Here is a 27,117-nt window from a genome sequence, read left to right on the forward strand (position 1 = left end):
TAAAATTTGCTCCAAATGTTTTTATATTAAAATATTTCTACTTATTGTAACTTCTAATTAGTTACAGCCAACTTTACAAATAATTGATACATTAGACTCTCAAATAGATCTCTACTAACTATTATTAATGGTAAAAAATAAAGAATAAAATACTTCTAAACATTGCATTTCAATCACATAAGGTTTAGTTTAATTACACATAATAATAACATCTTTTTAAAACCCGAACATAAGTATTACAAGAACATTGATATCGTTGAGTTCTGGAATGGAAAATAGCACACTTAAATTCACTAACTGTTACTTACATAATAATTATTGTTCTCCTGCTTTGTTTGTAAAATACATTGCTTTTAAGTAGTCCCAGAAAAATAACAGTAAAATACATCAACTAGTCATTACGCTGATAAGTCTGATGATGATAATAAACGCCTTAAATTAACTTAAGAGAGGTTAGTAATATGAGTGTGTACCAAATAACAGTGCAGTGCTCGTGATAAGTACGGAGAGTCGATAAATAAGTCTGATATAGGACACTAGGTGAGGTTATGCATGAGGTAAAGACGGAACGTGGCTGGCCGCTGCCGCGACGACGCCGCTACTCTATTATTTGGTACGGCTGTTCTCTGCGGAACATACAGGATGGATGGTGTACAGTATAGATTACAAGTATTACTAAATAAGGCAGCCATTCCTAAAACTTACTATTCGAACATCCTTACGCATGCCTCAATATATTACGATATTAATTGAGTTAGATCAATCAATTTTAGACACGAGAATACAAGGTTCAAATAAATACCCAAAATAGTTAATTCGAATAAGAACATAAGGAACACTAGAGCAGCAATCAAATTGCGAACACATTTGTACTACATAAAAATAATACACAACCTTTTGCGCGAAAAGACTGATAAGTTTAACTTTAAAAGTTACCATGAAACTGTTTCACTTTCGGCTAATACTAGATCTTTAGAATAAATTTTCCCATCACAGAGATTTGCACAGAAAAATCTCTTATTGTAAGCCTATTGATATTATAATTATGACGTAAATCTGTCTAATATAGTAAGTGTTCCAGTACATAGGGTACAATATATAACGAGGATCAATGTTTGGTAGATGCACGCGAGAGGAGACTGAGCTAGATATACTCTAACTTATCCTTAGTTACAGCTGATATCGTTACGATGAATACGTCACTGAGACGAGTTTACAACTACATTGTACTTTAACTCAAAGGTGGTACCGAAAAATATATACTTTTATTATAAAAACAACGCCAATCATTACTAGAGTGTCACTCACTACAAGGCATTTGATTTAGTACTCATTATTATAACACAAGGATTTCAATATCAAACTTAACGCATACCATCATGGGAATTACGGATATGAATAGAACAAAATTAATAATTAGAAATGTAGTAGATATGCAACGTTCAAAGATCAAATATTTAGGATAAATAAATTTCAGTTGACATCGGTGGTATTGACACTAGGAATATCAGTCTCCGGCGCGCCGCGTGTGCTCACGGCCGGCGCGGCCGGTGGATGTCATGAACATTCACTTACTAGTAATTATCTTTGATACACACATTGGGATAGCTACTTTAGACGTGGTGGGGTCATTGCTAGGTTAGCTTGTTCGTCTTTGTACGACGTAATCCAGTAACGGAAGTCATCCACTCGTATAATGCACTTCCAAATGTATACTTGATACATTATTAAGTAAAAAACATGCGAAGCGGTTGTCTTGTTACCTACATACGTGTCGCTGGCAGTAGGAAACCTCTAATAAAATAAATATTTCATCCGACTCACTGGATAATATTAAAAATATTTTCTTAATCACAGCTATCAGTCTGTCAAAATTTAAATTAAGTATATTTTCAGAATTGGATTAGTCGTTCCTCACTTACATAGGTTTATTATTCAAGTACAATGAAGGTACAAAAGTGACTAAATAACGAGCGCAGAGTATTGTCGACGCCGATACAAGTACGAGTCGGGGTGCAGCAGTAGAACTTGCACGGTATGAACTGTAAGCACGTACGTATTCTAATACGACGTCAAGTCGAGACCAGCACAGTTCTTTAGAGTACAAATGATTGAATATAAACAATTTCACACAGGTACAACAGAGATCTAATGAAAGAATAATACGAATATAAACTAGTTTCATATAGGATATGATTGATAATTATGCTCGATAACAAAAGCTTATTTAAAGCGATGTTTGAATGCGAGAGACTAGAGAAGCAGTGTTGTGTAGTTAGCGAGCAGCAACTGGAGTCTACTGCATCAATTAACTGGTGGTGGGGGGTTGGCCGTACGCGGTACATAACATATATTATTATACAACGATCCGCTCGTGGGACATACAACGCTACACAAATATAATGCAAGGACCGCGAGAGACCTAACAGATAATGGCGACTTACCGATCTACAACTATACATATAGCAGTTAAAAATATTCTCAGCAATCACATTCAAGTTAAATTACCACATTAAAGAGAATTTAGCTTAGTCAACATTTTTTTATCAATGGCCCTCTGTTTACACGTAAAGTCACTCAGTACATTTTTTTTATTTTGTATTAATCAGTTGTTAGTGTTTATCAAGAACACCCTTTTTCTTACAGCTATATACCAATAATACAAAAATCCATTCACTATAATTAAGGTAAATTTTAGATATTTAAACACTAAAATGTAAAATATTAAACATCCTAAATAAACTCTTGATATTCCAAATTTAGGCGTTAGCTCAATCAATAATTAAATATATGCTTGAGTGACTATGACAAAAGAGAAATAAATGCATATAATAATACTAGCCAACCATTCCCTTGTAACGTGTTCCTTTCCAAGCTGCTCGGGCCTCTAACATTAGCGCTAACACTACGTACGTCAAAGCCTTCGTTATTTTATATTTGGTATCTATCTCTTATGTGCACCACATAACAAGACTAGAGGAATGATTGCCTCTCTCGCGCCCCGCCCCGCCTCCACGTGCCGTAACGTCAAACAAGGAAGACTAGTTTTACAAGTAAATATCACTAATGTGCTTCTATTGATCGGGATCGGGATCGGGATCGGGACGACCCGACGACGAACTCCCTAACGTACAAAAATATTTATATATAAATAAATAAAGACAACAAGCAAAACTTTAACCTTATCAAATTAAAAAGGCCCTTCTGAATATTGTACACTATCACTATAATAAAGTTACGTTACAGTAAGTATTCATTAACAAGAGATTTTATGCGCTTGGAAAAACGTATTTAATATTATGGAAAAAATGGTTTTGTCTTTTAGAGGTCACCAAATTAATGCTCAGGCAGGATTTTTTGTAGAATGAGCGACCGCACACATATTTGGTCCCTTCGAGATGCGTGTTACACATATTTGCTGAGTTACAGTTAAAAATTCGCCAAAACACCGATTTCACGCTCTGCCGCTTGCCGCACCATAATACAATTATTTAATCTACAGGTAAGTGTAAAAATGAGATTGTAAATTCATGAGGATTGGCCGAATAATTAAGGCAACGTTGACTTAGCAAAATGTAAATATATATTATCTAGAGACAAAGGATTGTCTACGTGGAAACCATAATAAATGGTAAACTTGTGCATCTAGCAAGCAGCGCGGCGCTCGGCATCGTTCAACAGGTGACAGCGGTCTGACACGCAATCAGGCGGCATGTGTGATTTGCCACACAACACACAACTCTCGATAACGGTTCCTTATTACAAGAATTTTAAAAGCACTAAATAAGAGATAAACATAAAAATTAACAACAATATTATGAGCAAACTACTATTGAATACTTGAGCTAAAATAATACCAGAGCAGCTTGGAGACGCCCTCCGGCGGGCTCCGTTTTGTACGATCATACAGTATATTGTGATGATAGAGATCTACGTGGGACTATCTAAGAAAGTCAGTGGTCGTTATGTTTCAAATGGCAATTACACATAGACTTTGGCATAGTGTTATGGAATAGACGCAAATTTTGGATTGACATTCCACACGAGAGACAGACGCTAGACTAAAATTAAAAAGAAACAGATTCGAAAAAATTTAAATTACTTATTAATTCGGGTAAACTTCATGAAAAACAAATAAATAAACAGATAAAAATATTTACACATAGGTTTTATATAAAATATATATAACTATTAGATGTTGATTGATGACATAACACTTACGATAAAAGTAAAACATAGCTAAGCTCATTAATGATTACACAAGGCGAGGGCACGGGCCCCGCGGCCGTGGCCGAGTATAGACTGCAGCGCGGCCGAGCCGAGCCGTGCCGGACCGGGCCGAACCGGGCCGAACCGGGCCAAACGGGCCGGACCGAGACGGGCCGAGCCGGGGCTGACCCGCCGCCCGGCTCCCGCGCCGATTTCGCACAATTCATTATATTTCTCTCCAAGGAAACGTTTACACCTGCCATCGGTTACGGTAACGTACCACAGTTCATTGAGGCACAATCATTGGTTTCTTTTAATTGCTTCTTTTTTTATAGTTTTTTTTTGTTTTTTTTTTTTTGTTTTTTTTTTCTTACATCTCCTACCTATGATAATTATTATAATTACTTTTAGGTACGTAAATTTATTCTAAATAACAGAAACGAGTCACGAAAAATGTTTTTTAAAGTGAAAGCGTGAAGCGTATTAAATCTTTTAAGAATATAATTTCACAATATACACATATTACAGTATAGGTTTAAGTATAAATATACAACAACATAATAATAACATATACTAAAATTGCACGTGACGCAATCGTGTGCAGGAAATAATGATGCAGTCATTGAACCGAGAGGAGATTCAAGTGACGCGGCGCGCCGCGGGCCGCGTCTCACAACCTAGCTGCCGCCGGCACTCCACTCAGGGGGCCACTCGCGACCCTGCTGCCACTGGCACACCATAGGCAAACCGCGCTGACGCGACGCTTCTGGCGTCTACGTAAAGCGGGAAGGATGTGTACAAAACACAAGCGGGGGCGCCATGTTGGCGCAGCCGGTTTGCGAGAATTGCGAGTCTGGCGACAACGACTGGCTAACATAGTGCATGTTATGCGTCCCGCCCCCGCCACTCATGTGTATTGGAGTTTCTCAGTGACAGTAGGGCGAGTGCCGCGTGCGGCCGGGCGAGGCTGCCTCGGCGGCCGAGCCGCCCGGCATGCCGTGCTCACGGCCTATAACCCACACCTAACACCACTATAACGACGCCCCTACACTTACAATGTTTTATTACAATATTATACCCATTATTAAGTACTGATAACTTTTTAACTGACTAAACATTTTCAAGGCATGACTTCTTTCGTCTAAGTCTATGGACAACGTATTCTACAGGGCACTGGAACGTTATACTTTCCGTTATTGGCTTTATCTAACTTTAAAATGGAAAACGCTTTATAAAAATTATAATTATGTATGACATTTATTGCTGTATTATAAAAATTCACATTTGCACCAGAAAACTATTGCGATTGAGGCATTTCGAATTGGTGTAGACGTGGACAGAACAATTTCTGTTAAAAAATAATTATTTAAATTTAGTTAATACTTCAATAAACTGTTAAAAAGAACACGTTGATCACTTAAATTGAGCTTTACGACAATAGAATTGACGCTGATCTGTTGGTTGCGCGGACGCGCCGAGATAGGAACATCAGATCGATTACCCGTACCGCAAAAATAATTTCAAAACGATTTGGAAGATTGTCACTAAACGAAGAGATGCAAACCAATCGTCCCAGACACCTCTTACTTATCTTTGATACTCACTCTTTGGCACCTAACATTAAACGTCATGACATTGTCATAGTATCGGCCCCTCCGAGCCGACATTAAATTTGTAGGTCGATAGCAAAAAAATCATAATTTCGCGATCGTCGCCCGAAGGGGCTTAAAACGAAAGCTATACTTAAAAAAATGTTAAATTATATTGGTGTTACTTTACTTGTACTGTCAGTAAAAAATAGAACTCCGCGTCACACCGAGCTCGCGGCGGGCTATCGCCCTCCGCCGCGTAGGGTAAGTATAGGTAGTATATTTAATGAGAAATGCTGATCGTTTCCAATATGAACACATCACACATCAACACATTTAACACTAAACTACTACAGGTCCAAGCGCCTTATAACTTACTTCATTAATTTGTGAAAGAGTTCTCGAGCGTGCGGCTCGACAAGGTACAGCTTTACTTACACCTAACTTAGCACTACAATCGTTAATGTTTAATCGTAAGATCACTGGAAGATGCTCGAAATAGAATAGATAATGTACATTATTTATAACATTATAGTCAATCGCTTTTGTGATCGTAGGTCGGGATCGTAAAGCGTGGTGGGTCCGCCTCGCGACTTGGCTGTCCCGTAACGTATTGGTAATGATATATTTTGGCAGAGTATCTCTGTGGCACACCATCAATAAATTAAAAGTAAATAAAAATGTAAATAAATTTTATGATAACGAACATTTACACGTGCGATCGTTGCCGTAAAATATCAATAGTATGCTTACCGAAACCTACGATAGGACTTAAGTGTAATCTTATACCTACAATGATGTAATACCGAGACGCCTACTGCTACAATATATTATTAACAGAATATCTAAAGCATATGTCACTTTGAATAACGTTCAAATTGAGCCTATAGAAAATACCACAAATCTTTTATTAAATAGATATTGATATGGCTAAATTTAAGTTAGAACTTTATTCTTACCTATAGGTACACAAAAGTGTAATATTTTAAATTAGTGTCAATTATAGTACTTTATAACACTTCTCACAAATGTATGTAATATAAAATGATAAAACAATTTTCAATTTAATATATTAGGTTACCCTTACATTAATCGTATAATCTAGATAATCGTTTCATATATTAAACATAAAGTGGCACTTGAATCACAAATACTGGAAAAAATTTGGGGAAACAGTAGCATCGGCGGAGGCCGACCGCCGCCGGCGGCTCTACTCTGATACTCTCCAACAAAATAGATTATCCTTACATTAGGCAAGATACTTTACATCACAGGATTACTGGATTGCAAGGAGCGCGCCGCCCGGCCGTGATCCGTCGTCCGTCGTCCGACATCCGTCATCCGTCAGCACGGTAAGTACGGTAAGTACGGGGCCCAGCCGGCCGGGCCTGCCAGGCGGCCAGCGGCCAGCGTCGGCGTCGGCGTCGGCGTCGGCGTCGGCGTCGGCGTCGGCGTCGCTCGCTCTCGCGTACGTGTCTATCATTTCCGTCTCAGACTATACGGCTTAAAAGGAATTTACCACTACAAGAATGCACTTCGAATCTCATAATTTTCAAATTTTGTTATCTATAAAAATTACGAACTAATTATAAAACGTCTGTTAATCTGCGAAATGCACTTACTCATTTATTGCTGAATAAAAATATCACTAATGGAAAACAAAGGCTCATCGCGAGTGAGAATTCGAAACCGAATAAATAATTAAAATACGATCAGTATGTAAAACGAGAAGTAAAAACACGAAAAAAACTCGGAAACGAAACATCTCGACGGGCGAAACAGCAACAGCCCTCGAGCGCAACAAAATAAATACACACTAAAATAAGGCCACGGGACGAGTGACTGAGGTAGCCCGCGACGCAACTACTCTACTCCATGCCTAGCTCTATTTGGTAAGGGGACCGAGCCCCCGCGACCCTATCCTATATATACTTCATACAGGTATAACCGTCGATACATTATATGTCTGCCGTTGTATATGTATAATTCTTATGTACACTAAATAATCTACATGAACACTTACAACACAGTAGATAATAGTATTGTGGACAGTTGGCTACCGCGGGCGCGTCGCGGCGCGACGTGGACCGCGGCGCGACGCGGCCCGCGCGATGTGACTAGGCGATTAGTCCGTCCCGGGGGAGGGGACGAGAAGCGTAATTACAACAACTAGACGAGGGTCTAGATGGACTCGCCGCCCAGCAGGTCGGGCGGCAGGAAGGAGTTGAGCGAGGAGGGCGTGGCGCGCTGGTCGTGCTGGTCGGGCCACAGGCCGGGGAAGCCGGCCCAGTCCTTGCCGCCGCCGCCGCCGCCGCCGCCACCGCCGACGCCGACGCCGACGCCGACGCCGACACCACCGCGCCACGCGCCGCCGCCGCCGGAGCCCAGGTGCTGCAGGATCATCTGCACCTCCGACTCGGCCGGTGACTCCGCAAAGATCGTCGTGTTGCTCAGCACGCAATTGTTCAGCGCCATCTGAGCCTGTGCAACAATCGTACGTTCTACAATCCGTCCCTATTACTCTGCACACACTTTATAGTGACCAAGTGTTTTCATAGGATTTCTATTATTCTTCGTGAAGTTTCCACTGCAAAGTCTGTGCAGAGTTAGCTTGGTTCGACTCTCCCATCGGACATACTTACACAGGCGAAGAGTTGTTGTGAATTAAGGAAAGAAAATCATTGTCTGACAAATACACATAATTTAAGGTTAAGGGCTTTTTAAGCAAAACATCTATCTACTTTTACCAGATTGTCATTTTGGCCTGAGTGTGGGTTAAGAAATTCGACTTTCACACACTGTCGATTTTTAAGCAAGTATTCGACGATCCAGTATGAATAAAACATTAGGACGTTGAAGACATGTACGCGTATAATCGACATGCGACGGCTTCGCTACTCTTTCGTCACTTACCGCTTACTTCCGATTCACGTTCGTAGCTTCGCCGGAAACACGCTTCCATAACGGTCACAAGTCACTAAACAGTTTAGAGCAACAAGGCCCGTATTTATCAAAAAAATTAATTGAAATTCAATATGAATATTGTTGGTGACTGATGAATATTTCGGTTAATATGATTCAAACAAACCAAGTTCACGGGAGAATCGACCCGCAGATGCAGTTAGTTATATGATGTCCAATAGAAAAAATATTGTAAGAGAGAAGTCAATTTTTGTAATTGAGCGTCACTTACTTTCATTATAGACAACATGGCTGTTTAGCTTAGATTTACTTTTCAAATATATTGTTTTTTGTTTATTACTGCGCGTGTAGGTAGCGCTATTGAACTTATTTCAAAAAGATGAAACTGTTAGTAAGTTCATAATAGTAATAGTACTCACTTTAGCTGCCTCTTCGCGAGTAGAGTAGCGGGCGAGCGCGAGTCCCTGGTTCAAGTACAGGTGGAAGTTCTGCAGCGGCCCATGCTGCACGCACAGAGTCTTCAGCGTCGATCCGTCGATCTATTTCAACAACGTGTACAATATCAGCAAAAGAATAAATGTTTTATTTCATCGATAAGAGATACCTTATTTTCTATACATTAACAAACAAAACTTGCGTCACATTTTGCCGCCTTTTACTGCCTGCCTAACTGTCAAGCTCGTGTAAATTTCTTGAATCATCATCAATTTCGTTTAGTAGTACCTACAGTGCTGGACAAAAAGAATCATACACTTACACGAAAAGTTTACTTTCTTATACAACTTCTTTCGTGAACTTCGCCTCGTGTTGGTATATATAGAAAACTTATAGTACATGTAATGAGCTATATTAGTATTAAAACATATTTCAGTGATTATCATAATCTTGTCTTCTAGAGCGTGATTACTTTGACTTTGTCATTTTACTCTGGACAAAATAAACTGTAAATACCTATACGAACGCTTTACGAGAGATAATAAAATATACAATACAATAATTATTCTTGACAATTCTCAGCAATTTTCATGTATTACTTAAACGTTCAGGATGTCAGGAAAACAGATTTCCATTTATGTTCGCAATCTTTTTTTTTTATGAAATAGGAGGCAAACGAGCAGACGGATCACCTGATGGTAAGCGATTACCGCCGCCCATGGACACCCACAACACCAGAGGGGTTGTAAGTGCGTTGCCGGCCTTTAAGATGGGAGTACGCTCTTTTCTTGAAGGTTTCAAGGTCATATCGGTCCGGAAATACCGCAGGCGACAGTTCATTCCACAGTTTAGCTGTGCAAGGCAGGAAGTTTCTAGAGAAACGCACAGTTGAGGACTGCCAACCATCTAAGTGGTGAGGATGGTAATGTTGTCGCGTAGGGCGATGGCGAAAAGAAGCGGCAGGTATTAGTCCGAACAATTCCTCGGAGCACTCCCCGTTATACACGCGATAGAAAATGCAGAGCGAGGCCACATCTCTACGCAGCGCCAAGGAGTCAAGCCGTTCCGAAATACGCTGGCAGTCGACAATTCGAGTCGCTCTTCGTTGGATGCGGTCCAGAGGGAGAAGCTGGTATTGGGGTGCCCCTGCCCATAGATGAGAGCAGCATTCCATGTGTGGGCGAAACTGCGCCACCAGTGAGGGAGAACCTGCGCCACCAGTGTGGGCGAACCTGCGCCACTGCGAACCAATCTGGTTATACGTCATCTCTAGGCAAAAGAAAATTTCGTTTCGAAAAGTTGCCGTAAAATATTTAATCTCAGTTGGAGCTATCGGATAAAAGCATTAATAAAAACAGGGAACTGTGGCGAACTTGCCTAGAGCCGGTCGCAGGCGATCAACAAATCAATGGGATGATGCTAGTATTGTTCGATGCGTGCATAAAATCCTTAAATCATCGAGAGTTGTTAGGGAAACGATAGATCTTATTTAGTCAGTTCTCGAACTATACCTCACAGGAACAGAGAAAATGGTTTGAAAAACTGTTTGGCATCTAAGGAACCATTTATTAGCAGTACTAACAAAGAAAAGCGTCTTCCATTTGCGAAGAAACATATTTGAATTGGATTTTGGAGTACTGGAAGGCAATAATACTAATACGGACTGATTGAAGTAAATTTCAGTAATTTGGACTAAAAAGCCGATTTACGGTGTGGTGTAAGCCTTGCAAAGCGTTGGCAGAACGTAATATATATAAAAAACTGGTAAGCAGGTGGGGCAATGTTATGGTGTGGGGCTCATTTGCTTGGTCTGGAGTTGGCAGCTTTCCTCGAATTGATGGAATAATGACTTCTACAGGTTATATTAACAGTTTGCAAGAAAATTTTGATATCTCACAAGGATTCCCACTCAGAGCTCTGGAAGAAGCTTGAGGGAATTTTGACCCGGAACACATAAAATAATCATAATAATAATGGTCGAAAGCGTGCTTCGCAGATTAGCAGCAGACCAGCAGTGTTTATCAGGTTTTTTCTAATGCATAGGGTTATATAGGGGAATTCATAAAGTAGTACACATAGAAACTTTAATTTTCGTGCAAGTGTATGATTCTTTTTGTCCAGTACTGTATTGGTGTTGCACCGATCGTTAACTGTCACCAGGAAAAAGCATAACATTAAAATTTGTGTTCGCAATTCCTTAGGGTGGTATTCCCAATTCCAATTTCTTTGTCCAATGTGTATTTGCGTCTCACATTTTGTTGAGTGAAATTGGACAGGTGGAATACCAACCTTAGCGTGTATTTATACATTCGTCCCTCAATAAAAAGGTTGTATGTGTTGTGTACCTGCGCGGTAAGATTCTTGAGCAGCAGCCAGGTGGAGGCCTGCCAGGAGGGGAGGTTGTTGCGCGGCGGCTGCTGAGGCTGGAGGTGGTGCTGCGGCCAGGCCTTGTTGAGGCCGGGCGGCGGCGCGGCGCGCGGCTTGGCCCAGGCGTCCTTGCCGGCGGCGGGCGGCGCGTAGCTCCACGTGGACGACGACAGCGAGCGCTCGCCGCCGCCACCCCCGCCCCCGCCACCACCGCCGCCCCCGCCTCCGCCCGGTGGCGACGTCTTGCCCCCCAGCATGTCCGAGTCCTTGATGGCCGTGAGCGATAGCGGCGACCGCACCACGGACCCGGGCGTCATCGACGGGTCGTCCTCTACGTTTTTCATCTGGTTGCCCTGTATTCGTTATAGTTGTAGGTTAAAAGGAACTTTTTGTAGCGGTAATTGATAGGCTAGTCTAGTATGAGGACTGGTCGAATGAGCAACACTCTTCTTATGAAAACGGTAAAATAGAATCCTACTTGTAAAAACATTTTAACCTTTTGAACTCCAGATGGCGAAGGAACATGCCGTGCCCCGGACGACAGGCGATCGCGATTGTTTAAGCGAAATTGAACTTTACTGTAGCCGGCGTTGGCGTCCTTAGCAAAACTTTCCAATGACCCCACAGTCGACTATGGCGGTCAAAAGATTAAGCTATGATTCACACAAGTTATAATGTCAATTCCGGCATTCAGATTCAGATGTTTTATTGAGATAGAGATTATATCTGGCTTTTAATGTACCAATAAATAAAACAAGAATGTTTACCAATAAAGACATATGTCATTACAGATATAATAAATGGATTATTCAGCTTGATTAAACCTTTTGTATGCCTTTGTCAAATATTTGCTACTGAATTTATAACCTTGAAATTGTAAATTACAGTCCAAATTGTCGGGGACGTATACGGGACAGCCATACGAAAGGTTAAGTTAGTTCCCTCACTTTAAAAATTACAAAGTTACCTTTTTCACCTCTAACTAAGTCCACCAGTCAAATATTCCAGGGACATTCCAGGAATGTGCAAGCACGTTTAAAATAATCCAATATCATAAAATAAGGTAGTATTTTTAAGACAAGCTTTTTGTTAGTTATTTTAAATTTAAAACTGACTTTCTTCTGTTCAAAGAGAATGAAAGGGGTGTATATAGTGGCAACACGAACACCGACCTTCCAGGGCTTGCCGGGCTCGAACTCGGGCACCATGTCGAACACGGGCTGGTGCTGCGGGTGCTGCGGCCACGCGTCCTTGCCGTCCGCCACGTCCGCCTCGCCCCAGCCCTCGCCGCGCCCCACCGTCCATGTGCTGTACACGAACATATATTAAAGTAAGTCCATGCATTTACTTTGCGAAACGACTTTCAAGAATGTGTAGTCGCACAAGCACACAAGTCCTATGCGAACACTCAAAAACAAGAATTATAAAATTAATTCTTATGGTACCGTAAACCGTCTGCGTAATCAGTATTATGGTGCCTAGTCTACGTCATCATTTCCATACATTAATTAAGTTTGTATTAGCGTTTTCTATGAACGATTTTAATTTGGCTAGGCCCTCAGATATGTCGCTTGAATCACTCACGAATGTATTGTAAAATAGTTTTCAAAAACCGGCTTTTTCAGATATTAGATTTCACCTGATTCTAACTATATTTTGGAATAATTTTAATGTCTTACTTGAATAAATTAACGTAAGATAATCGAATTTAGCACGACGCTCTCAACCCTAAACAAGATGGAACAGGAAAAAACCTTTTAAAACTGATTTATCTTCCATGATTCGGGCAGAAACTGTTTTCCTCCTCATCATATACCGTCCAAAGTCTATATATGTATACTAAAGCTGCATAGTTGGATAGACATTATACTCACGGGTCGGGCTGCAGGCCGAGCTGGTTGAGCTGCGGGCTGGTGGTGGACTTGGCGGCGCCGGGCGCGCGCGGGAAGTCCGTGCCCTCGCCGTCCTTGTCCAGCGACGGCAGCTTCCACTGATTCAGGCGCGACTGCTGACCCGCGCCGTACGCCTGATACAGAACAAAACATTAAATAACTATAACGAAAATGCAACAATAAAAAACAACTAGTTTAAACCTTCGTTTGGTGTTCTACTAAATCGACTGAGACCAATTCAGATTAGTCATCTTAGGACTTTTAATTTAGTGTCTACATACAACAAATCTTTAAAAAAACTGCTGTCGACGTGTTTGGTTTTGTTAACATATAATATAACTGACGGCCTGCGAGTCCTTGGCGATGTCCATGTTTCCGAAGTTGTTCTGCAGCTGCGACATGGGGTCCGGGCCCTGCTTGAACAGGTCGCCGCCCGCCTGCTGCTTCATGTACAACGCCTGCTGCGTCGCAATCTGATTCTGTGACAACAAAAGTACCATTGTGAAACTGGGAAGACGCTAGTTTCTTTAGATCTAACCAGACGTTTTGATGGCAGGGTTACCTATGCCTTAAACTTTTTCTCACTTTTCCCTGACATCTCTGGAATTTCCCTCACTTTCCTTGACTTTCCATGACCATCATTGACTTCTCTGACTTTTCCCTGGCTTTCTAGAAAAATGGTCAATATTACCGGGCATTCTAGGGTCTGATACAATGTGACTCGAGGCCATTTGTTTCATCCAACAATCTTTTAAAATTTTGTCGTCTAAGGAATGCCTATTGTAGCTATATATTACTACTTAAGTCCAGTTACACCATAAAATATTGCGTATTTGAGCTAAATATTACTTTTACATTGACCTCATAACTTTTCTTGAAGTGACCGACTCAAACTACAAACATTAGTGCTAAATCAACATGTAAAGTTTTGAAAAATAACCTCATTATGCGCCGTTACGTCTCTCAGTCGTAAGAGGCACTTGAAAAAAGTTTATGATTGTTTAGATAGAAATAATCTTGTGACATAAGTCTGGCGACATTTTATGTCCAATAATATTGCACAATTACTATGTTTTGTACTGGTGCTGCAACTGCAGTAAAATACCATCAATATTTTATATTTTTTTGATAAATTAAGAGGTATTTCTAATTCAAAATACTAATGCATGTAGTAGCTAATAAGTCCGCGTCCATAAAGCAATATTTTACGATTTTAAAATTGCGACAAATTTGGGCCAAAAAAAGTCCAGATGAAGTTGAGGGTTGGAAAAGTGTAAATATGTCTATATAATAATGTAGAGACTGATTGTAAAAACACAACTTACTTGCAAAGCAGTGATCTGCTGTTTAGCCTTAGTGATCTGTACCGAGTACTGCAGTGCGAGAGACGAGTTAGCCTTCGATATGGCGAGCGTGTGCTGCTGCACCAATTGCTGCAATACTTTGATCTGCACAAAACAAGGAAATAATAAAGTGTCGCTTTTTTTTACAAATTATAATGTATTGTCAATTGAAGTAAACTAACTCTTACATTTCCACACTTGTTGTTATTACAAACTTGTAATACAAAGTGTGAAAATGTAGGTAATCATAGTCAATTTTTTATGAAAAGAAAATGTTTTTGTATTGGCTACACAAAAACACTTCAGTCAGAGTTAGCTTAGGATGGTATTGCACCCTGAGGCGGCAAAGAGGGGGTTTAGTGGGTAAACCACGGGTCTCATTAGCCTATATGGGAGTCCCACATAACCATCCCAGGCCTATCCCCGCGCCTGAGTGGTATGCGCAATGTATTCCCCCTCAATAAAAAAAAGCATGGTAATCCACTCACATTTCGCTTAATGAGAGAGTGAGACGCCAATACCAACCTTAGATGGACTCAAACAACATAACACTTAAAGTCGTTCTTCTATGTCTATGGTTTGTTTATGTTAAATATTAAAAGTTCAAACTTTTGCGTTTTCCTTTTATTTTTATTGTATGTAAGGTGTCTTTAGAGTAATTGTAATGTGTGTAATGCCTCCTTCACTCGCTCAAGGCCACGCGCTATATGCCTACCGCTCGGCGTATCGTCGACGATACAACCGACAGAGGGCCGCCGAACACCCGCCTGAGCGCTCGCACCGCACGTTTGCCGCGCTTACGCTTCAAAATGCCGAAACCACGTAATTATTGTGCAGTAGTCAAAAAACAAAGGAAAATTTGTCGTCTTTTCATTGCCGAGAGACGAAGAAAGGTGAAAATACTAATTTTAAATCTATCTTTATGAACTTTGTCACCATTTATTTCTTTGAACATAAGTAGGTAAATCGTAAATTAAGGAGTCTTTTGAGTCAGGTATTATTAGTGTTGTTTTTAAATATTTGATTGACTAATAAAAAATGTGGTTGACATTCGTTTTATTACAATAATCATCATAGGTACAACCCTAGCGCATTCTTACGATGACGCGTTGGCACGTGACTCGCACGGCGGGCAACACAGTCTCGACTCTTTGTGCGCGTACTTATGGTACATTTTTTCTCGTCCTGAGAATCAGGTATTATTAATAAGATTTTGTAGGCCCCCCCTGCCGCCACCGGCGTCCGCGCCGAGTCATCGGGCGCGGAGGGCTGCGGCCCGCAGTCTGCGCCGGTCCGTCACCGTCGACGCAAGCTCCTGATTACGCTCCTCGGTACGGAGTGAAACATGTCGTGCGTTTTCGACTTAAAACACGTGAGTGACCCGTTATTAATATTTTGTAGGCTATTATAGCGTAGGTATTTTCGTTTTTGTATGGGAATGATGTATCTGTTACGTAGTAACACTATACTATTTATTAATCTGTGGTAATGTTCTGTTTGTCGATATAATATATTTGTGGTGTCACATTAATTTTATTGACCAGCTTCTCGCTATAAATAAGTAGGCTAAAAGCATTGTGATTTTATTTACTTTAATAAAAAGGCGAACAGATAATTTATTTACTTTGAAGGTAAATAAAAGCAAACAAAAGTAACTATTGAGCATCTTTCGTGAATTTGAATTCTCGACAGTTGTACCTTATCATTGACTGCTTTCCAACAATACCAATCACAAATGATCCCTTTACAACAGCAATGATCGCGTAAACGAGTTTGTGAAGCGGAAAAAGACCGCTCGGTTGGGTACACAATTTCTCCGGTCGATAAAGTACAGCATGGGGTGAGTACTTTGTGACCTAGAAACGAGAGTTGTGTGCGTAATGAGGTTTTTAAATCGTAAATCTGAGTATACTTTTTTACTTAAACCTGCGTTTTTTTTTTGCTTTTAATTCCAACATGAATATTGACAGAAAATTAGGCCTTCTCTTTTAGGGTTGAAACTTTAGAATAGAATAGAAATTGTTTATTCGTTATAAAAACACAACATAAATTTGTATCTCAAACTTATACGTATTTTAAATAATTATAGTCAAACATCATAATTATACATATACATATATACATTACAATTTATTTAAATCTTAAACTATGGACAAATTATATTTACATTATTTTTTATTTATATCGACATATCATCATACATATTTATTTATTCATCGTCTTTAAATTAGGACAATGGGCAAAAACCACATCTAAAACGTCTGGAAGCCTATTTACGACTTCCACCCGTGACCACTTGTGTGAAAATCATAATTTGTTTTAAATGTGATGTGACACATTAGAACGTGAATTTTAGATGTTGCCTACACATACCTGCTGCAGCAACTGGTTGAGTAGCACGAGGGTCTGCGGCGCGAGCGGCTGGTTGAGGATCTGGTGGTTGAGGTAGCCGGCCGATACCGCCATCTGGATCTGCTGCACCAGCATGCGCAGCTGCGCCGTGCTCGGTTGGCCACTGTTGCCAGTTCCACTGTCACACGAAACAGGTTAGACAAGGAAAAATATAGAAATATATTTAAAAAATGCGAGTTGCAATACAACCATGTCTTAAAAATATTTGGTAACAACGCGTTGAAAATAAATAATACCTATTAGGATTGTAGGACTGATGATGATGCAGAGCCTGGGGCGGCGGCTGGTTAAGCAGCTTCTGCACGACAGCCGCGCTGACGGGCGGCACGGCGGGCGGCGGCTGGAAGGGCCCGCCGTGGTGGCCGCCGAAGTGCTCGTCGCGGCGCCAGCCGTCCCGCGGCGCCGCCAGCATCTCCAACGCTTCCTCGGCGTTCATGTCGCTTCGGCGCAGCGCCGCCTCCGCGTCCTCCTTCTTGTAACCCATCTCGACCAGGAATCGGAACTGCTTGCTGTTCCACAGCATCTCCTTCGGGATCTGCTTGCCGAGCGGCCCGCCGCCCTGCGGCGGCTTGGGGCCGGGCCACTCGCCGATGTCCTCGGGCCAGCCGCCGCCCGGGTTGGGCTTCGGTTTCGGAACGGGCCACAGGCCCGGGTTGGACGCGTCCGGCCAGGCGGGCACGTCGCGGTCGGGCCAGGCGGGCGTGTGCGGGTCCTCCCAGCTGCCGTTGCGCTGACCGTGGGCGCCCCACACGCCGTCGGGCTTGGTGGGGGTGGGCGGGATGCGCTGCGGCGGCTGCGGGCCCGCGGGGGCGCCGCGGCCGGCCATGCCCATGCCGCCGCGCTGCGCCCACAGTGACGTGCCGTCGTCGAAGCCGGTGGGCGCGCGGCGCGCGGCCGGGGGAGACGGCTCCTCCCAGCCGGTGCCCTTCATCGAGTCCTTGGGCCCCTGCGCGCCCCACTGGTTGACGCCGGAGGGCATGACCTTGTTGGAGGGCCCGTGCTGGTGGTGCTGGCTCCACATCTCGCCGTTGAGCCGGCCGGAGATGCCGCCGCGCAGGTCGTGCTGGCGCGGGTCGGCGGGCGGCTGGCGCGGGTCGGGCGCGCGGTGTTCGAGGCGCGGGTCGGCGGGTCGGTGGGGCTCGCCCCACGCGTTCCAGTCATCTTTCTTGGGCACGGCCCACTGCTGCGCGTGCTGCGGCGGGCCAGCGGGCCACTGCTGCGGCGGCGGCGGCCCGGTCCACACGTTGGCGGACTCGGCGGCGTCGTCGTCCTCGCCCCAGGTGCCCCCGATGTTGGTGGTGGGAGTGTGTCCCCATGGAGTCTTAGCGGCGGGCTGTGGCGGTGGTTGGCCGCCGTTCCTCAGGTTGGCCTCCCAGAGGTCTGTGCCGAGGAAGGCACCATTATTGACGTTCGGTTTCCAAGCGGGCGGGCCGCCGGCGGTGGGTTCCACCTTAGAGCCGGGCTCTGGTGATCCGGGCACGTCCCAATTCGTATCTTGGTTTACGTGTTGCTGTGAAAGAAATTGATTCATAATTACATGTTTCTGACAGAAAAAATATGACATTTCAGTTGGTTGAGGTGAGGTTACTTACACCGCCCCAGCCGTCCTGGCTGAACAGCGCCTCCCTCATGGAGTTGAGTTGTTCTATCTTAGCGGAAGACGTGGTATTCGATGTCCCGTTACCGTTGGCGGCGGGCGGCATGTTGGGGGCGGCCGAGTTAGGAGAGTTGCCGCCATTGTTGCCGTTGTTGGGGTTCGTGCCTATTCAAACAAAAAACATTTTTTTATATTGTTACCTATCATAGTATTAATTTACTTGATGCCCTATTTTCTCCATCATTTTAACGTAATAGATGTTTGGTTTTCAGCTTGCCTTATCAACGTGAAATATCCCCCAAACAGCCAGTGGAATACCTCCCTAAATTCAAATGTTTAATCAATTATTGCTGTGTTGCCTCTTACTAAATCTACCAATAAAAAAATTTATCCATGAATTTAGAATATCATCCTTTCTTGTACTTTGACCTCGATAGCGCAAAAAAATCGTATAATCAAAACGTTGTTTGGGAGATGTTGTTGATGCTACAATTTTCGAGAATTGCAGAGCGAGACGGACTTATCCCACTGTGTGGCTAGAATTACAGGAATGTTTACGATTCTGATATCATTCCTAGTCAGTATAATCGTTGGAGTTTTATAGCTAAGAATCATTCGATGAAAACGTCAGACAATGACTACATGTTTGTATGTATTGTTCAAGAGCACGTGTACTAAATAATTCGATCGGTATGCGACTAACCATTGCTTGGAGGCGCACCATTATTGTTTGGCTGTGCACTTGGCATGTTGGGGGGACTGCTCTGCCAACTCTGGGAGGCAGCGCTGGTCGGTGGCATCTGGGCGTTACCCTTGTTGCTATTCACTGCAACGAAAATCTCTTATCAATGCACGTGGAACGATTTGCAAGCTCGCCTGTAACCATGCGATGTTTTATGGCCTTTGATATTACTTCTTTATTGTTATGCGCAGCCTATTCGGTCTCTACGGAAAACGATAAGTATATTCTTACCGCTTAGTAAGAATTGAGACCCCGTTTGAATGGGTCTTATGTTATATGGTGATTACATACCCAATTTATTCACAATTCCATACAGTTCAGTCAAAAAAAAGCTAAGCCATTCTTACAAGCTCTTATTTAACTTGCCCTGTTAGTTATTTTGTTAGTGTGGGTCAAATCTTGGAAGCTAAAATTAACCCACTTCCCGATTTCCGATTGAGCTGAAATTTTGCAAACATATGTAAATCGGATGGCAATGCAATATTATGATGACATGGAGCTCATCTGATGATGGATACAGGAGGTGTCCATGGGAACTCGATGATAAAATAACGCAAATTAGCTATTAAATTAAATTAAATAATCATTTATTTCGGAATATAAATTTCCATGCTAGCTAGCTAGGTTTGGGGTTGTTAGAATTGTCTAGATAACTATTAGTTGCCTGTGGAAAGAAAAGTAGTCAGCGTAAAAAGTTTGTACCAAAAATGAATTTTTTGCCAAAAACTTGTTTAATTGCTATTGCCATTCTGTTTTTAGGGTTCCGTACCCTAAGGGTAAAAACGGGACCCTATTACTAAGACTCTACTGTCCGTCTGTCTGTCCGTCACCAGGCTGGATCTTATGAACCGTGATAGCTAGACAGTTGAAATTTTCACAGATGATGTATTTCTGTTGCCGCTATAACAACAAATACTAAAAAGTACGGAACCCTAGGTGCGCGAGCCCGACTCGCACTTGGCCGTTTTTCTATTTTAATTAGTTTAATAAAGTAAAAATAGTACGGCAAATAGATCGATACTAAAACACATCGAAAATCAATTATCGAAGGAATTGAAATTAGCAGATAATCGATTACTTAACCATAGATATTCATTTCCTATTAGGATATTTGATTGAGTGTAAAAAATGTAAACTTGTATTTTTACGAGTTCATAGAACACGAAGTCGCGGCCAGTATCGAGTTTGGTATAATTAAGCATTTTATTCATTAAGAGGGAAACATTGTATGGTAATTATGAGTTCCCGGTACATATTTAATTTAATCACCATCAATAACATAATTAGGTAGGTCGATTACTGATGCCGTGATGCCAACGTCATTTCGTTGGTACTTACTGTCAGCTTGAGAGGTGGGTGGGCGCTGCGCGGCGTTCCATTGCTGGTTGTTCGTGGCGTTGTTGGCTTGGCTGCTGCTGGAGTTGCCACCCCAGTTGCCTGCTGCCGATGAAAAAGACAATGAAGACGTGTAAAAAAACGCAAAGCAAGAGTTAAGAGGCATTTTCTAAGTTATGACATAAAATAAGAGGTTCTGGTTGTTTTTAGGGTTCCTTACCCAAAGGGTAAAAACGGGACCCTATTACTAAGACTCCGTCTGTCCGGTGTCTGTCACCAGGCTGTATCTCATGAACCGTGATAGCTGGGCAGTTGAAATTTTCACCGATGATGTATTTCTGTTGCCGCTATACCAACAAATACTAGAAAGTACGGAACCCTCGGCGCGCGAGTCCGACTCGCACTTTGCCGGTTTTTTTATATTTAACCCTATGTCTTTATATATCGAAATTAACATCTTTACTAATAATTAACACTAACTACTAACTAACTACCAAAGATAGATATAACTCCGTAATAGATGGATACAGTCTAAGGAAAAAACGTGCCTCGAAAATCAAGAAAATTTGATTCTCGTTCAGAGGGCGCTACTAGTTTTGGCCTTCAGTCGTATAGATGGCGTTGACGGTTTCGTTTGTTATTTAACAATTTTAACGCATATCAGTGAAAGAACATGGGTCAAAATCATAAAAATAATTAATGCAAATAAAAAAAATCATTTATCCATATTTAAATACATTCTATCGTATTTTTATAAATCTTCATTTTTAGTTTTAAAGTGTGTCGACAGATGGCACTGAATTTACTGGGGTTACAAAATTTACGATGACAGTACCACTCTAGTATAAGTTACTCTATGCTAACTACTAACAAATAAACAGCGTTTTCTAAGTAGGTATGATATATCTTGGAACTCATTGTGATTTATCATAAGGTGTGATTTGCAGTCAAATGCTTTCCTCCTCCCTATACCCCGCCCAAAAATATTTTTAACCGGCATACAAAATTATGTGATTGTTACATAGTTTCACTAAGCAGACCCATATAATTTGTATGGAAGTCGGAGCCCGCGTAGACCACCCCCAGGTGAGACTAGGGTCAACACCAACAGTTCGAAAACGAGTAGGTACCATGCGTTCGGTGATGTTGCGTTAACCTCATCTGGCAGAATATTTGTCAGAAATACAATTCGCATAACACGTATCGCAGAAAAACTTTTATTCGAATGAGTTTTTTATAGCCTTTTATCAGAATATGTGGTATCGTTTGTCGAAGTCGAATGATACTTTCGCATAAATATATACTTGTCTTAGTAGTCATTTCACATAATATTCATTTGGCAGAATTTTCTAAGTGGGGTTAGGTTAGGGTTTTCTGCAAATAATATTATGCGAAAAGAAATTCTACGAAGTAATATCATGCGAAAAGCAGTATGCCAAACGATATTTCTACCAAGTAACATTATGCAATAGGTACAAAATTGTAATGAAAAAAAATCTGCAACATATTATAAACCGGTGATGTTCGATATTTGGCGTGAGCGGAGTGACATCGGTGCCATTCATTTATTACGTAAGACAATTTAGGGGGCAGGGGGTTCGATCATGTGTTATTTTTTCTTACAAGGGGGTGGGAGGGGGTTTTGATAGTCCTTACGTAAGATCACAGAAATACACGAAGTAAAGATTATATTTTGAAAACCCATTGTTCCACAGATGTTCCAGTGGCAGATCCACTTTCTGAGTGGGTTCTGCGCCCCTGGGCAGATCAAACTCGTATGTAAAGACGAATGATAAAGAAAACTTTAAAATAAAACCAAAATAGATTCTTATTTTTTCTTATATAGGGGAGAGAGGGGGTCAAAAACTGGCAAAAATCGGCTTACGTAATAAATGAATGGCGCCATTTTGCGTCCTAGGACCTCGTGTTCGAACTATAATAATTGTTATCCATACTAATATTATCAATGCGAAAGTGTGTCTGTTACCTCTTCACGCTTACACTGCTGAACCGATTTAGTTGAAATTTGGTATAGAGATAGTTTGAGTCCCGGGGAAGGACATAGGGTAGTTTTTATCCCAGAAGTCATCCTTATAGGGGGTGAAAAGGGGGGTAATTACTAACTCCACCCACGCAGACGAAGTCGCGGGTAAAAGCTAGTAAAAAAATAAGAACAGGACACTAACGGATGATGTTTATACAATACGATATCGCTGCGGCCCAGTTAGTTTCGCGGTTTGTATACCTCAAACGGTGCCGACTCCGTTTCCGCACATTCCGCCGCGTCAACACAATGCAACAACAGCAATATAATCAATAACACTGTTGCAGGAAAATTATATTTATATAGTAACTCGAGATTGTTTATTTTAGGATCACATAGTTCAGACTTTATCCCTCATTATTATGCGAACGCCGAGCCTCATTTTGAGGCCAAAACAATATGTCTGTCGTAGGTAATGAAGTTTATGTTTACTAAGTTTGAGTTTGCCAGTTGGCTGAGAAATGGAGTTTAATGATAATGATAAATAAATTATGATAAAATAGTTAAGCTCATTTTCCACCAGAGGTGCTAAGCTGCATAGCTAAGGACGTTTATAATATTTATTGCTAGTTATTTAATAAAAGTTTTATTTTATTAGCTTAGCTAACTTTAACATAACTCTCGTGGGAATTTTAAAAAAAATCTTAGGTATGGTAGCACCAACCACAATAGGGGATATTATTGCAATGTTCTGCCACCAGAGTGCAGAACTAGCCCGTTTAGTAAACCATAGAGTAATTTATACGAACTGTGCCTTTAGCAGGTTTTTGACAAGTTTTCAGAGATAATAAAATATGACATTGATGCATCAAGGCGGTTTGTTTACAGAGAACCTACCAGAAAACGCGAATCCGAAATTTCGCTATCTGCCTCTTTATCGCTCGAATATGCAAGTGACAGAGATGTTAGATAACGAAATTTCGAATTTCTTGTTTTGCGATAGATTCTCAAGTTTCGCGTAATATTCCCTATTGACAGACAGGGCAGTGTTGCATAATAAACTACAACAAATATTACAAGCGGAACTCCTTTTCCAATAAGTGGAATTAGAAAAGGAGTTCCGCTTGTAATATTAGTTGTAGTTTATTATGCAACACGGCCCTGATTAACAACATCAACATACCTCAGCGAGTAATTAGGAGATTTCCCATGGAAAATAATTTAAGTTAATCTAGGTATTAAAGATTACTGATGGTTTGGTGCAACCAGCCCTGTACAAGGCTCTACCTCCGCGTTCAACAATCGACACATGCTATAAGCACAAGCTGTCAACTGCTGAATAAGACAGTCAACCTAGTCTAAACACGCCCTCCAGTTATTCAAAGAGACTTACCGTTATTATTGGAAGCGGGCGGGCTGCCCCAGCCGGAGGCAGCGTTAAGCGAGCTCTCTCCGCCGCCGCAGAGGCGCATCCTCCGTGGCACGCCCCAACTGTTTGTTTCGCCCATCTTGGCTTTGGTAACATCCTCGTTCCTCATCAACTCCAACATCGCGTCCAGTGTGAGATCACCGTTAGCAAAAGTCTTCAAGGCGGACTGAGAGTTTGATGTTACATCGACCTCCGAAACATTATTGTCATGGTTTATCCTTATAGACTTCTCGTCATTATTTATCATTCGAGTTTTCGTTTTGCATATCATATGAGCAGACTTTTCATTTAGTAGTCGCGTGTTATCCATGCAAGGCTCATCTCGTATAATACAAACTGAAGATTTAAAAGCGTAATCAGACTTGTTCATATACTTGGGCGCTCCAAACGCCATCTTATATTTTAAGTTAAAGCTACTGAAATACGGGTCACTGTATGAGATACCCTGGACTGTTATGGCGTTAATCGTTAAAGGAATGCAGTAGTTAGGCGTATCGCCAATCATTTGGTTTTGTTGGATACTATCAACAAACTCTACATTATAAATATTATTATCTACCATTTTTACACTAACTCGCTGACTCTCATTCTTCTCTTCGACTCGCTTCAAAGCACCAAATTTATTTGTGTTCGCCACCAGCATTGAGGTGGAGATTTTACATTGCATTGGTTCGGTAACAGTATAAATATTGGAGTAACAATTATCCTTAATTAGATGTGGAACACATAATATTACAGAAACATTAGACATCAGACAATTATCATAAATACCCTTAATAGAATAATTTTCTACAATATCCACCTAGAATTATACTTATTTTCACAGATTGCATATTGTTTCAATTATAGACTAAGTAACAATGGTTCGTAGTGATGCAGTCAATAAAGCAGGTAGCAGTGTTTAGTGCCTCTGTGGCAGAGGGCAGGTGAGATCACCGCTTGAAGCTGCTGCGGACTCGCCTCTAGCCCCGAGTGGCCCAGCCCTATAAAACACATCAAGTCAGCACAGCGCCATCTCTCGGCTTAACAAGAGCCTAATGACGTACAAATACAACTATTTCTACCAGTACCAGCTTCAGAAAACCTGCTGCTAAATGAAATAATTTAATTTAATATAAACTGTTAAGTACATATCAAAACGATATGTTGCTTTTAGGCATTGTATTCAAATTTAATCAAATAGGCGTTATCAGACCAACATCGTTTTCTGTAGCTGAGCAAGAAAGTATAAATTTTGATTTTTCGATTTACGCACCTTATAGGACGGACGAGAGGCTGAGCTGTATCACAGATAATGCGGGCTCGGCAGATCCTTTAAAGCAGCTTCGCAGTCAGCTCGACGTTCAGATTATCTGCAGAAAGCACAAAAAACCAATCTCATTACTGAGAAACTTCGAATGCACTCCTAAAAAAATCACCTAAAGTGCTTGTACGACAAAATTTGAGGTTATCTCAAGGACTAATAAAACAATAGTACGGATTATGTTCTTGTGCCAACCAATATGAACTTTATTTACGTATGCACGAGCGTTCGAGCGCGATAAGAAGCTATTCTACACTTTACTAAACTAAATCAAGCACTGGGTTGGATATCAAACGGTAGCTAGGTACCTACCTAGCTAATACGCCATTCGACAAATGGAAGCCTGTGTACTTGTGACTATAAAGATCAAGATTGCTCACCAGATAAAAAAACTTATCAGAATTTTATGTTCGTAAGAACCTCTACAACACTATTATGTTCTTTTCCAATGTATATCATAGATATTTGTGTATTTCGGCCTTGAGACTGCGACTCGATGTTATACCTGTACTGTATCTACGTATCTATTATAACATCCACAGTGTATATATATCTATATGTAGAGTGAAAGTTAGCACGACCTATATGAAACGATGGGAGTAGTCTACTTAAAGCAAAACATCATTACGTGAAAACAAACACACTATTAAATTGATCACAATAAACTATCACTTAGAATTTTTACTGCTAGCAAAAATACAAAAAAAATCTTACGTGACACGACCGAGCACAACGGTGTTATATTACTAGAATGAGACGGAAAATTAAACATTATGCTAGCTTTCCGTTCACTGAAGCGGGACAAAAGATACGCTTGAGAAAGCGATGCCATAAATGCCAAAAGCAATTGACCACTATAATGTTCACAATTTCTGATAGATTTAGATTTTTCAAGGCATACCTTCGTTTTGTGTACTTGTTGGCACTAGAGATTTACACAAAAACACTGTTTCAAACCCCCCGAGAAAACAGCTTCGACGGCTGGATGGAATGATTTCGTCGTCGATTGGGGTTCGCAAGATGAGCGGGACACGCGATAAATTTAAGAGGTCTGTTGAAGGCATTGTAATACATATAACGTCAGGACGTTTTATCATGGTCGTGTAATAGCAATTTGCTATATAGCTATAGATTCCTAAGCATATATGTACAGTTGTACCTATTCTCTACATACCTATCTATACTAAAAGGTACTTACAGTGTCTTGCTCTTCTATAGCATAGCTATAGGCGCATTATCGTGCGAATACAAGCAAGCAATACCAGCTATAAACGAACGTATAACTACTTAATACTTTTATATTGTGTGTGGTGTGTGTATTGTATACGACAAACAGAACACCAATCTGCTATAGGTACCTACCTATTCCACGGGTGTAACTAACTTCATCTTGTTCATTCTTAATAATGAATTGATTTAATAGACATGTAGTAGATACCTACCTACCTAGTGAATATTTGCTGCATAGATAATAAAATTGTTAATTAAATATTATTGGACTGAAATAGCCCCTCACATCACAACAACAATGATTTTTTGTTAGGTATTATCTTTAGAT

The 27,117-nt window shown here is 41.2% G+C and overlaps 1 protein-coding gene across 9 annotated transcripts; it reads right to left on the bottom strand.

Moving 5' to 3' along the window:
- Positions 1 to 479: 479 nt before the first annotated feature.
- LOC134744290 (protein Gawky) lies at positions 480 to 26,732 on the bottom strand. Of its 9 annotated transcripts, XM_063678054.1 has the most exons (16): positions 26,461 to 26,616; positions 25,512 to 25,608; positions 24,221 to 25,239; positions 20,847 to 20,948; positions 19,470 to 19,592; positions 18,762 to 18,931; positions 17,406 to 18,679; positions 17,131 to 17,287; positions 14,740 to 14,862; positions 13,759 to 13,893; positions 13,397 to 13,548; positions 12,695 to 12,830; positions 11,501 to 11,875; positions 9,140 to 9,259; positions 8,139 to 8,279; positions 480 to 8,090 (listed from the first exon to the last, which is right to left on the bottom strand). In XM_063678054.1, the coding sequence occupies exons 3-16, from the start codon at positions 25,005 to 25,007 to the stop codon at positions 7,980 to 7,982; spliced, it is 3,906 nt and encodes a 1,301-aa protein (XP_063534124.1). In that variant the 5' UTR covers positions 25,008 to 25,239; positions 25,512 to 25,608; positions 26,461 to 26,616; the 3' UTR covers positions 480 to 7,979. The 9 variants fall into 9 exon arrangements, with proteins under 9 accessions (XP_063534124.1, XP_063534122.1, XP_063534126.1 ...); XM_063678052.1 differs by having other exon boundaries at positions 480 to 8,279; positions 20,847 to 20,945; positions 26,461 to 26,710; XM_063678056.1 differs by having other exon boundaries at positions 480 to 8,279; positions 24,221 to 24,592; positions 26,461 to 26,707.
- Positions 26,733 to 27,117: the final 385 nt, after the last annotated feature.

The sequence above is a fragment of the Cydia strobilella genome, chromosome 9 (assembly GCF_947568885.1).
Source record: "Cydia strobilella chromosome 9, ilCydStro3.1, whole genome shotgun sequence".
NCBI classification, from domain to species: domain Eukaryota; kingdom Metazoa; phylum Arthropoda; class Insecta; order Lepidoptera; family Tortricidae; genus Cydia; species Cydia strobilella.